Genomic DNA, 13280 nt, shown 5'->3' with positions numbered 1-13280 from the left:
AACAAAGAAATACATCAAACACTATGACCAATTTATACTAGCAAGCTATAAACCCCAGAGCAAGGAAAAAGCTAGACATTGACATGTTTTTCTACTACAGATGAACAACATTAATCCAGATGGTTTTAAACAAAGTAAGATAATCAATGTGCTTACATAAGACTCTCTCTTTAACTCCCTTAGTGAGAGTGCTACTTGAAAAATAAGGCATATATACCGCACCATCATCGTACAGATATGTGTGTAATATATAACGCTTTCAGTAATATATAGGCGTAGAAGCAAAAGTTGACAAGGCAGCACAGTTGGGAGCTAAGAAGCCAGCAACTTCCATTGACACCTACCGAACGTTTACAGGTCCAGTGTTTGCTGCTTTCCTGAAGACTCTTACTACTGGCATCCCATCACCTTCACCATTCTGGACCCTCCATGACCGGTCTTTCTTTCTTTGTGTTTTCTTATGTTGTTTATGGGGCGCATTTGAGGGCTTCTTTTTACGAGCGGCCTGGTTAGAAGCAAGTCCATTGGCCATATCAAACGTACTTAAATCACTCAGCACATGATCTAGATGTGCATTAACGTCTTCATCATCCTCATCTTCATCCTCCTCATCCTCAGAGGAATCAGAACCAGACATTCTAGGTCCATCAGCATCCCCTGCAGCAACTTCGTCCTCCTCTTCACTAGCTTCATCGTCTAATTCTCCTGGAGGCATTTCAAAGTGTGGCAGCTTACCATCGACATAATCCTTCAACATCTGGCGTGCTGCTCTTGTTTCATCAGGCAATCCACTCGAAGCAACATAACCACGAGAGGCACAGTATGCTCTTAAAAGTTCTGCAGCAGTAGGTGGGCGAGACTGTGGTTCATATGGCTTTGGCTTTGGCAGAGATATGTTGTAGACATCCTCGATAATTTTTCTAGGGACTCGATTTGCCACCACCTGTACAGCCTCTCGATGCTCAGTGATCCGGTCAATTGGCAAAACACCACATGCAATCATCTCATATCTCGAACTTGTGAATGATGGAAACACTAAACCAGGGCAATCACATAGAGTAAGTTTAGGAGAAATCACAAGTGTTTGGAAATGCTTCGTCTTCCCGGGAGTAGATGTCACTCCAGCTCGTTTTTCCCCTACCAAAGCATTAATGGTTGAACTTTTCCCAACATTAGGATACCCCACAAACCCCACCATCACACTTTTAGATTGAACATCTGCTGCCAAGTTCTCATCAGCATGAGAAGCTGACCTATTCCTAGACAAAACTATCTCCTCTGCTGCAGACTGTAAACGGGCCAATAGCTCCTCCCTGCCAAATATTGTTGTATCAGTATCACCTGCCTCTTGAGAGTTCGTTGGTGGTACTTGTGAAGCACTGAGAGCAGCTGAGGCAGCTTTAGCTGACCAGAACAGAAAAAGAATCCCTTGCTTGTGGAAGTATTCAGCCCATTTCTTTCTGCAGATAAAGCAAGAACCATAAAATTGCACATCCAAAAATAAGAAATTGATAGGAAACAGCAACTATATTATCAGCATACTGACCTGATAGAAATGGGTAAAAGATCTGCTTTGTTAACAAGAAGCATTGTTTTTTTGTGTTGGTCAACTTCTAGTGCATAAGCCTGCAATTTACCCCCGTCAATGCATAATCTTTTATCACAAATTGTATGATGATACAGATATAGGTAAATCAAGAGAGGCATCACTAATATCAGGGTTTTTGGTATATGCAGGAAACCATTACCAACTTTTTTTAAAAAAAATCATTTAGAGATTAAGTAAAAGAAAAGAAAATCAGAATTCAACAATAGTGCATTAGAAGAATGCACAGCCACATGTAACATTATGACAAAGATATCAACAACACATATCTGAACTGTCTTTCAACTGCGGGCACTGAAACTGTGAATAACCAAGCAAACAAATAGAAAATATATCATGGTTGTGCTAACACTCTAAGGTACTTCAATCTATGGGAAGCATTAAAATACTTACCTCAAGATCAGGACACCGATAAAAAAGTGGGTCTCGAGCATCAACAACCATTACAAGCTGAGTACGAAGAAACACTAAAATAAATCAGCAATACTAATTTTGATAAAGTAATAAATTTCGTTACTGAAGGGGAAAAAATCAGCAGTACTCTGAAGAAAGATTAAGAATACATGTCCATAGAAAGAGCGAAATCATCCTATTCAGAGAGAATAATTGAAAAGGGGAAACCATCCAATTAGCAATCAATCAAGTAGCAGACAGAAATCCAGTACTTTTTTATCAACTGAACTAGTAGATCACTGACAAAATCATACTACAAAATAAAATGGGGGATTATCATTAGTAGGAAAGATCAAAGAAGTATCAACAAATTATTGTCTAAAGAGCCCAGAAAGGACAGGTCAAAATGAAGGGGTTTGCAGTCATGTTTTTAAGTTCTTTGCCTACATATACTTCTTTTGCAAAGTCAAAATTGTTCAAACAAAGCAAACAGGCAAACCGCATATTTGATGCTGGGAGTTTTCAATAGTTATTATTGCTGATATTATCCAATAGTTGGGAAACAGTGGGCGTTTTCAAAGTTCAGAGTATCATTAAAAGGGCAACCCGGTGCACTAAAGCTCCCGCTATGCGCAGGGTCCGGGGAAGGGCCCGAACACAAGGGTCTATTGTACATTGCCTAATAAATCCAAAAGATAAAATCGATCAATAAAACTGTGGAAATCTTTGATGAAATTTTAGCTTTTCATTTTAAAAAAATGAACTATACTGTGGGAATCCAGAAATTAGTAGGAGGCAAATATATACGAGGAAACTGTGATATAAGAAATATGAAAGCAACGTATGTCTAAGAATAATTGACTATTCAGATTGAAGCACCTATAGAATTCAATACTGAGCTTGAAGGTTCTCACAGTTTTTTCAAACATTTGCAGCCCAATTACTAGGCCAAATTTAAACAATGTTGACAGAGACAATTTGTCATGAGGTAAGTATCTTTAGTACAAGGCTAGAAATGCTATTACACACCAGATTACTAACCAATCTTCATACTCTCTTACCAAGCACTTTCAGGCTTCTTTACAAGAAATCTAACTTGAGTTTGATATGTTCAATAGAAAAGCAACCTTATGTTTGGAGAGAAACAGTTACTCCCAGTGTTTTCGTCTACATAATTAGATCAAATAAACTACAAGAGAACTAAGCATAAGAAGTAACCTATTACACTGCCAACGGAACATTTTATCCTCTTAAGGAATAAGATCATAAAGGTACAAATGACCAGAACCTCACCAGATCACTGCGCTCAACAACTCTCCAAAGCTGTCTCCAGATATCCAGGTTCTTTTCAAAAGGGGTGAGAACCAGTTTCTCGTTCTCTTCAAGCCTATATAAATTTAAAATGGTTAGAGCAAAATATGTACATGAACAAAATTCACATGCAAAGCCGTAGTCCAACATAAGATGAGAGCTAATTTGAAAGGCTTTCAATGTACTACTGATGCATTTTCTCGTCATAACTCCATCACACATAAATGCACTATGAAGAGATGGAATTTGCAAGGTTTTTTTAAGTGCACATGAAAAATAATGGTTGACGAATAAAACTGGGAGGGGAGATACAAATACTCAGAATATAAACCAGGCAACTTCCTAGCTTAATATGTGCTTGCCTACATTATCCATAGTAATTAACATTTACCTCTACCATTACAAAAAGAAAATCATAGTAACCAACATTGAAGCAGTTTCCAGAAGAAAATGAATGCAAGATATCTTAAACATCCACCTTGAATTTACAATATTCATAGTCCTAAAAGAGAGCCAAGCAACAATATTTACAAACATGCATTCATTAGTGTAGCAGAAGCAGCAAAATGTCTTCTAATAGCACTGACCTTGCAAGATTGCGGCGCCAAGCTAGAAAAGCTTGTCTTTCATTGGTATCAAGCTCTTCTACTGACATTCTAGTATTCCATGGTGGCCTGGAAAAAGAGGTACTTCAGAACCTTGGACTAGGACACCAGATAGTGCACTAGATTAAGAAAGGGGAACAATTACCTGCGTGGAACACGAAGACTACAAGCATGCAAAGCCTCCTCTTTCTTCTGCTGCTTCAATCTTTCTTCAGGTCTCATATCACCAGTACTAGAGCCAGAGTCCCTATTACAACAAAGTCAGGCAACAACCACCATTAGTGTAAAGGTATGTAATCTTTCAATTATGTCAGAGAGGAGACCAACACGTCGAGCTACAATCGCAAAAAGTCAAGAAAAAATATCAGCAAAAAGGAGCCGGGTCAAAAATGAGAAGTGAAATAGCATAAAGAAACAGCTTCTCAGAGATGAAGCCACTTGTTATAGGATCTCCATGGTCAACACTACACTAGCATATTCTATGGAAATTAGAAAATTAAATTTAGCACAATAATCCAACTGTGAACTTCACGTGGTAAACCAAGAGTACTGAATCTGAAGAGAGGAGTTCATCCAAATGACCTAACTTTTACAGGGCTGACCATGAAACATAATCAGCAATTTTATCATTTACCTTAGTTTCAATTCAAATCAATGCCTCTATTACAGAGACCATATTTTTTTTGCTCAGGTAATGTTGACTGATTACACGAGTTCAAGCGAAACGAATACAACATGGCAAACGCTGCAATAAAACAAGATGTGTATACCCTGTATCACAACAATTTCTGATGGATATATGATTCAGATCTCATTCACTGAATGTGAAAGACTTGAGAGGATTTCCTTCTCTGTTCATATCGAATGTGTTACTGTTCGACTTCCTTTCAAATTCACTACTTCATCTACACCAATCAAGTCATACCCAAAGTTAACAATATTTGGATCTCTCAGTTAGAATTAGAACACAATTACCTATGTTAAAATCTTAATTTTTTTATTTTCATAAAATAACCTCATTTAAATTATATTACATATTCAAATAATATTTTATATTTTTATAAAAAATACATTTAAATTCTAAATATTAACTGCAAAAACTATGGAAAAACACAACTCCAACTCCAACTTCGGAAATTTCAAATAAAATGAATTTTTATTTAGTTTTTATGGCCAAACGCGTACTAGTTTGATTTTATATTCATCATTTAAGCACTATTATTTGATAAATGTGTGTTTTATGCCTTTGTCTATAAAATCAAAATGCGTGAAACATACTTTCCATTGATGTATCAAGTGAATTTAGTCCAAATTCTTTATGTACTTTTAAAAATTTATTCATATATTACAAATTTCTAATTTAGAATCGGTGACTCGAATGGACTAGAGTTCAAAACTCATAAATTAAAAAATTTGAATCTATAGATGGATCCATGTAAGTAGAAAAAAAATAACATGTATAATTACAAATATATAAAAGAAATACAAAAAATAGACTCCCCAAACATCCATTTCCTCACCCTAGACCATCTCCTCTTATGTTTTCTTCTTCTCCATCCCAATCAATATAGTTATTGCAGACCAAATGAGAGTTATTTTGTGAGGTTGGAAATCTTTTAACCGTAGCTTTACTTTTTTCTAGTTACTTCTCTTTTTATTTATATGAAATATTGTGGCCATTGCTCTTACATATGATATTTTATCTCCAAAATTTCAAATCCTGAGTTTGAGGCCAGTGTATGTCAATTCCTAGTTATTGTGCAAACAAATTATGTACACAATAGACACAATGTCTTTCCATTTACTTACATAATGCATCACTTCTAAAAATATTATCATTTCTAAATTACATATTACCGAGTTTCACATATAGAGAGTTTCGAACTTCAGCATGTTGTGTGGAGTTTCAGATGTAAAAGTTTTAAACTCCATCATACCGTGTCTAAATTTCACATGCATGAAGTTATTGAACTCCAACATAATATGTTGAAATTTTGTCTTTCCAAATTTTATTTTCATATTAAAATAATTTCAATTATAAGTGGATGCTCGTCAATTTCATATCACCTTGTGTTACATGCCAATTTCCAAAACGGCTTATATGATATGGAGTAGTGATAATTCTTTCTTGAAAATGTCAAAGACACTATTCTAAGATAAACATAAACTAAAAGGACAAAATATAAAACTGAAAAAGGCAACGAATTAAGATAAATTGGAAGGACAAATAACAGGAGCAGTAATTATAAAGATTTCTAAATTGCAAGGTTCATATTTACTTTTCTTTATCCACTATATTGAATTTTTTAGTGGTATAAAGTGCAACATCCCATTTTTATTAAAGAAAAAAGTCAAATAGACAGTAAAAACCTAAGAAATTAATCTCATTGAAAGCTAGAACTCGGACGATAACAATTGCCTTCAAGTTCTGATTGACATTTGAGATTGCACATGACAAAGCATATATACAAAACATGTAAGACATGACAATTGGTTCTTGTTTCGAACATGAAAAACCTATAATCTTTGAAAGTCACGTAAGGGCAATAGGCGTCGTTAAGAGTATTCATGCATTGGTGTAGGGAAACAATTCCCAGTATTCACTCTCTTGACTATAACCATACAACAATCGTTCTTGTGAGATCATCCACCAACATTCCGACCGACACCGTCGATAGTCCCTATCAGCGTCGTAGGCATTAAAATGGTGCCAAATGGAACTATCATTCTCCCATCGAACGTTGCAGTAAAATAAAGTAGTACCCCAAAAATTAACTCTAAAACTCCAATTAACTTCATCACCATCTTCCAATATTGATTGTCCTAAGTCATTGTCGTGAGAATGACAATGGAGAGTCACTGGAATTCCATCTGATAGCCTATTTATAACATGTACTTGGACTCTTTGGTGCCCTGGCAAATGTATACTAATCCCTCTTGCTAAAGAACATGATCCAAAAATAAGTATAAAAGGAAGAATAAGGAGAAAAAGAATGTAAGAATTGCACTTGGAAGTTCTCATTTTGATTTTAAAAGTTAGCTCTATGTTATATATGTAGATAAGATAGATACAAAAAAAAATCCAAAATTGAGGTTTAGGGATGGTGATTGTTAGATTGTCCAAATAAAGAATGTGATCAACTAATAAATTTTAGATCATCCATATAAAGAAGGTGATTAACTAACTACCCATCTTTGATCTTGATTTAATTTTGTCTATTTTTTGAGCAGGCATTCTTTCTTAAGCTCAAATCTCAATTGAGACAAAACACTAGGTGATATCTTCCCATTCGTTCTGGCCTTGGTCGACAGAGTTACTTGGTGGCACTATCAAGCCAAATCAAATTTCACACGAGCTGACCCAAACACCACCGTTGGCTAATATATTTAACTCATATACAATATGTGTATAACAGTTATAATACCAGCTAGAAAAAAAAAGTGAACAATTGAATCCGTAAGGATACGAAAAAAGAAAAGTTAATTGAAGGAGACTTACAGATTGACGAGAAGATTAACAGGAGGATTAAGGTCAGAGTAGAGTCGGTGAGCTTCGTCTGTCTGCTCTATTACAGCTTCTAAATCAGTAACTTCAGTTACCGATTCCAAAACCTTCTTATTATGATTCCTATAAAATCGACCCTTCTCTTTAGATTGCTGGATCATTTGATTATGGTGCTTCACCAGTGCCCTACCTAACGAAGTTTTCTCTCCTTTACCCATTACTCCTTTTCTTCTTCAAATCCAATTAGCTCAAAACAAGTAAAAAATGAATAAGAAGAAAACCCAGATGGAGAAACTAATTGGGTATATAGAGCTCGTGAATTTTTTGGCCACCAGCGGCGGTGGTTGATGGCGGCGGCGGAGCAATTTTGTTTGTAATTTTGACCCTAAATATAATAAGGTGAAATTTAGAGATAGCCCCTTAAATATAGTTATAAATTGTAAGTTAGACACTGTAGGTTTTATATTCATCATTTAAGTACTTTTATTCGGTAAATGTGTATTTTATGCCTTTTGTCTGTAAAATAAAATAAAAATGCATGAAACATATTTGATATTCGTTGACTCAATATTGATTTCGTGCTTGAGTCTGAGGGCTCTCCCTCCATTCATCGAGTCAGGTAATTTGTTATCAAAAATTTCACTGTCACCTATACATGTTTCTTCTTTCTCCGAATCGACTTCTAGTGTCAATCAATCAAAATTCGTCATCAAGAGAGGGAAGAGCCTTGACTTTAGGTTAGGCCTGTCTCATCATTCACACAATTTCTCCATTCATCGATTGATCATGAGAGTACACATCCAGTCAGCATATAACAAATGAAAAAAGCGTAATCCAAATTTTTTGTTTATCTTTAAAAAATTATTTAATGTGTTACAAATTGTTATGCTTTTAGAGTTGATGACTTAAAAGGATTAAAAGAAATACAAAAAAAATACTTTACAAATATATAAAAGAAATATAAAAAATTACTATAGTTATTCGCGATTAAATGAGAGAATTATTTTTTGAGGTTGGAAATCTTTTAATTGTTGCTTTGCCTTGTTTTAATTGTTTTTTCTTTTTTCTTTTTTCTTTTAATTTATGTGAAAATAATGTAATTATTGTTATTTGCTTACATATGAAATTTAGCTCTAAAATTTCAAGTACTGAGTTTAATGCTAATGTATGCGTTATTGGGCGAATAAATTTTATGTACGCAATACATATGATGTATGTTTCATTTACTTATATAATGCAGCAATTATAAAAATATCACTCCATTATTTATTTATTATATTATATTGGAGTAATACATACGGAGAAATTTCAAATTTCAACACATTATGCGGAGTTTCTTACATGTACAAGTTCGAAACTCCATTATATCGTGTTAGAATTTTACATGCGAGAAGTTTTTGAAGTCCAACACAATATGTTGAAATTCTATATATTTTCGCTAGGAATATGCTTATTCAAAGTTTATAATTATATTAAAATAATTTTGCAACAATGACGAAATTTCAATTAAAAGAGGCTATTTGTCAATTTCATGACCTTGTACATGTTACATGTGCCAATCACCAAACAACCTAATATGATACGAAGTAGTGATAGTTGGATCTTGTTAATCTTGAACACGAAAAATCGATAATCTTTAAAAAAACGCAAGGACAATAAACGGCGTCAAGAGAATTCATGCATTGGTGAAAGGAAACAATTCCCAGTATTCACTCTCTTGATTATAACCATATAACGTTTCTTCTTCAGAGACCATCCACCAGCATTCAGACTGACATCGTCGATAATCACGAGCAGCATCATAGGTAACAAAACGATACCACATGGAACTATTATCCCATTGAGCATCACAATAAAATATAGTAGTGCCCCAAAAATTAACACTGAAAGTCCAAGTAGCTTCATCACCTCCGGCCAATTTTAATTGTCCTAAGTCATTGTCATGAGATTGACAATGAAGAGTCATTGGCATTCCATCAGGAAGCCTATTGATAACATGAACTTGAACTCTTGCTAAACAACATGATCCAAAAATAAGGAGAAGAAAAAGAATGTAAAAATTGCACTTGAAAGTTTTCATTTTTGATGATTTTAAAAGTTATCTCTATTGTTTTTAGAGTTTTATGTTATATATAGATACCAAAAAAACTCTAAAATTGAGGTTTGGGGTGGGGGTGATTTTTAGATTGTCCAAATAAAGAATGTGATCTACTAATGAATTTTAGATCATCCATAGGAAGAATGTGATTGGTTAGCTACCCATCTTTAATCTTGATTTAAATTTATCTATTAATGAAAATTAATTCTATTTTTGGAAAAAAGATGGGAAAGTTTGTAAATTGTGGGATATTGGCAATTACGACCAAAAAATAATATTGCTATCATAACTCAAAATTGAGTCTAGACTAAAGTTGGGATTAAAAGGGCAGTCCGGTGCACTAAGGCTCCCGCTATGCGCAGGGTCCGGGGAAGGGCCTGACCACAAGGGTCTATTGTACGAAAGTTGGGATTAAACTATCAAATTTAAATAATTCAACTTTTTGAATAATCAACTAGGTTTAAATAATTCAACTTTTGGAATAATATTAGGACATTTTTTTCTTCATATTTTATCAAAGGTTAATTTACTAAACATACGAACTAGCTTTAATGAAAAACATATTTAATAATACATTTAAAACTGATAGGATGTTCAACGAGTAGAAAAAAGTGGTCATAATTTTAATTTTATAAGAATAATGGATATATTCAAAATTATATGAGATATTGTGATATTAGATTCATGAGTAAAAATAGGTCGTAGACTTAGGAAAAGATAAGAGTAAGAAAGAATCAATTTGAATTTATGACCAATAAATCTACAATTAAGGCCATATTCTTGATGAGAAGATTGATAGAAATTTCTGTCGGAAGAAAGAAAGATATATGCACTGTGTTTATAGGTCTATAAAAGCATATGATAGAATGCATCAACATGTCTTTTAATGATGACGACAAAAAGAAATTCATATAAAATTTGTGAATGACATAAACTACATTTATGAACGAGACATGTGAAATACAAATCTTATGCACGATTTTGAATGAGCAAAAAAATTAAAAATCTTCTTTTTAAATATGATTTTCCCACTCTAATAATTTTTTTCCTTTTATTTCGATTGATCAAAATTTAAAAAAACATTTTTCTAAAAAAATAAGTTCCTTAAATTTAACGAAAATAATTTCTCTAATGAAAATTGGTAAAAAAATATTAACTCGTTTAAATGTAGTTTTATCTTCCATCTGATACCTCTAATTAAAATAGTAGATTTCTAATGCTAATAACAAAATCTAACATGAATCAACTCGTACCTTTTTTTTAAAAGAAAGAAAATGGATAGAAGAAGAAAAAACGGGTTACAAGATGAAAAATTCAACCTCATTAGTAAAGTAAAAAGTCAATCAGTAAATCAATGAGCTACTAAAATTTCTCGATCAATAAATTTTTTTTTTTACTTTTCATCCGCGTTCGATATCCACAAAGCACGACTAAATCCAATTTCATGTCAAAAAATTTCAAATTAAAAAATAAATATTTTCTAACAAAAATAATTTCATATTATGAAGACTCGAACCCCATACCTCTCATCAACCAGGACTAATAATATAAGCAGGAGTGTGCAAAAATCGAAAAAAATATTATTAGATTATTGCTATTGGATTATTGGGTTAATAGAATTTTAATGATTTTATAAAAAAAAATTATCGGGTTATTGATTCGATATTGCGATGATGTCACACATCGTATTGGGGCAGGGTGGATGAAATGGAGGCTCACTTTCGATGTGCTATGTGACAAGAAGGTGCCACCACAACTTAAGGACAAGTTCTACAAAATGGTGGTTAAACTGGCTATGTTATATGGGGCGGAGTGTTAGCCAGTTAAGGTCTCTCACGTTCAAAAGATGAAAGTAGCCGAGATGAGAATGTTGAGATGGATGTGTGGGCATACCAGGAGCGACAAGATTAGAAATGAGGCTATTCGGGATAAGGAAGGAGTGGCCTCGGTGGAAGACAAGATGCGGGAAATGTGACTAAGATGGTTTGGGCATGTGAAGAAGAGAGACACAGATGCCCCAGTGCGGAGGTGTGAGAGGTTGGCCATGGATAGTTTCAGAAGAGCTAGAGGTAGGCCGAAGAAATATTGGGGAGAGGTGATTAGACAGGACATGACGCAGTTACAGCTTATCGAGGACGTGACCTTAGATAGGAGGGTGTGGAGGACTCATATTAGGGCAGAAGGCTGATATATAGTCTCAGTATTCTTCCGTATTAGTAGGCGCATTAGCGTACTATAATTTCTTGTGCTCTGACTTCTGTTATTATCTTTTTATTACTTTCTGTACTTTGTTTACTCTATTTTATCTATGTCGCTTTCATTATTTACGTTATTCGTTATTTTCTTTTCCATATCGCTTTGAACTTCTTAGCCTTATCTGGCCTCTTTTTATGCTTCTTTTGAGCCGAAGGTCTCTCGAAAACAGCCGACCTACCTTGGTAGGAGTAAAGTCTGCGTACACTTTACCTTCTCCAGACCCCACGTTATGGAATTTCACTGGGTTGTTGTTGATTCGATATTGGATTTTTAGTATTGATTATTGGGTAAACTGATAACTCATTGAAGCATATCTAACTTACTACTTTACCTCTACATAAATATTAAATATTAATATCAATACCTTATTGGTTAACCTTCAATTCACATTACTATCTTAGTTATTTTATTTGTGTTGCACTTGTATAGTTCTTTTCATGTTAGTTACTACTGAACCTATTTTATGAACATTCCGTAAAGTTACGTTGGTGTCTTGTCGTGGCAATTATCGGAGAAGTAATATAATTGTTTTATGAATATTTTTTTACTGATTAAATCAAAAACTAAACTATTAAGAATAAAAAACGATAAAAAAATATTTTATTATACTGAAAATTAATGAATTAAACCAAATCGATCCGACCAATGCATACCTAAATCATATTTGGGGGGGCGGAAGCCATCGGTGACTCCCTAAAGTTGGCATCAACTTTCAATTAGACACCTTAACTAAGCGTTGCTCATTTTAGACACCTCAAGTAAGGTCCCGATGTGTCATTTTGATACTTTTTTTACAATCACCCAAATATCTAAAGTGTGTGTAATGCACTCGTCGATAACGTGTCAAAGTGGCGAATTAAACGAAGACACGTGACATATGCATATCAAAAATATTTCTCAAATAGTCACTTTTGAGCAGAAAAAAATGGCCAATAACTTGATGACATGTGATATTTTTTATTCAAATAATATTTTTTTTTTAAAAAAAGAAAAATTAACAACTTTTATTAACCCCCACCCTCCCAGTCGTCTCTCCAGCCCCACCCAATCCTCCCGTTGCCTTCTCCAACCCTACCTACCCCAACTCCTCCCCCACCCAACCAAATCTTCATCTTCACCCCCACCCACTCCAACCCTACCCATATCATCTTCAAAAATACTTTAAAAGAGTTTAACTATTTTTAAAATTTTATTTTATAAAAGCACAATTTTTTCTTCTTTACTTCTAAAAATTAGTTATTAATAAGTAGTGGAAGAAAAAAAAATCAATTCTCATATGTGCAAAGGAATAAGAATACGTGAAGAATGATTTGTGGATCTATAAATTACTGAATCTACTAAAAAATTGATTATATGAAGATGTCTTCAAAATGATTTGGAGAATTTTAAAAATCTTTGTCGATGTTTTTCAAATTATTTCGAGGAGGAAGAAGGCAACAAAACAAGAAAAGATGTTTAAGCTTGAGAAAATCTCGTGGCATTCAAATTCACTTTATATTTGGTATC

The 13280-nt window shown here is 33.9% G+C and overlaps 1 protein-coding gene across 1 annotated transcript; it reads right to left on the bottom strand.

Moving 5' to 3' along the window:
• Positions 1-48: 48 nt before the first annotated feature.
• On the bottom strand, positions 49-7822 carry LOC129902455 (GTPase LSG1-2). Its single transcript, XM_055977694.1, has 7 exons — positions 7415-7822; positions 4061-4162; positions 3898-3984; positions 3293-3386; positions 2000-2056; positions 1547-1626; positions 49-1460 (listed from the first exon to the last, which is right to left on the bottom strand). The coding sequence occupies exons 1-7, from the start codon at positions 7636-7638 to the stop codon at positions 341-343; spliced, it is 1764 nt and encodes a 587-aa protein (XP_055833669.1). The 5' UTR covers positions 7639-7822; the 3' UTR covers positions 49-340.
• Between the last annotated feature and the right edge of the window lie 5458 nt (positions 7823-13280).

Source organism: Solanum dulcamara, chromosome 9, assembly GCF_947179165.1.
Source record: "Solanum dulcamara chromosome 9, daSolDulc1.2, whole genome shotgun sequence".
NCBI lineage: Eukaryota > Viridiplantae > Streptophyta > Magnoliopsida > Solanales > Solanaceae > Solanum > Solanum dulcamara.
This window is presented reverse-complemented; position numbering and strand designations above follow the sequence as displayed.

Bases quoted from the DNA above. Each gene is read 5' to 3' on its own strand.
- LOC129902455 (XM_055977694.1), bottom strand. From the start codon at position 7,638: ATGGGTAAAGGAGAGAAAACTTCGTTAGGTAGGGCACTGGTGAAGCAC. The intron at 4,163-7,414 runs GTAAGTCTCCTT...TTGTTGTAATAG, and splicing joins GTTAATCTTCTCGTCAATCT to GGACTCTGGCTCTAGTACTG. The intron at 3,387-3,897 runs GTCAGTGCTATT...AAATTTATATAG, and splicing joins TGGCGCCGCAATCTTGCAAG to GCTTGAAGAGAACGAGAAAC.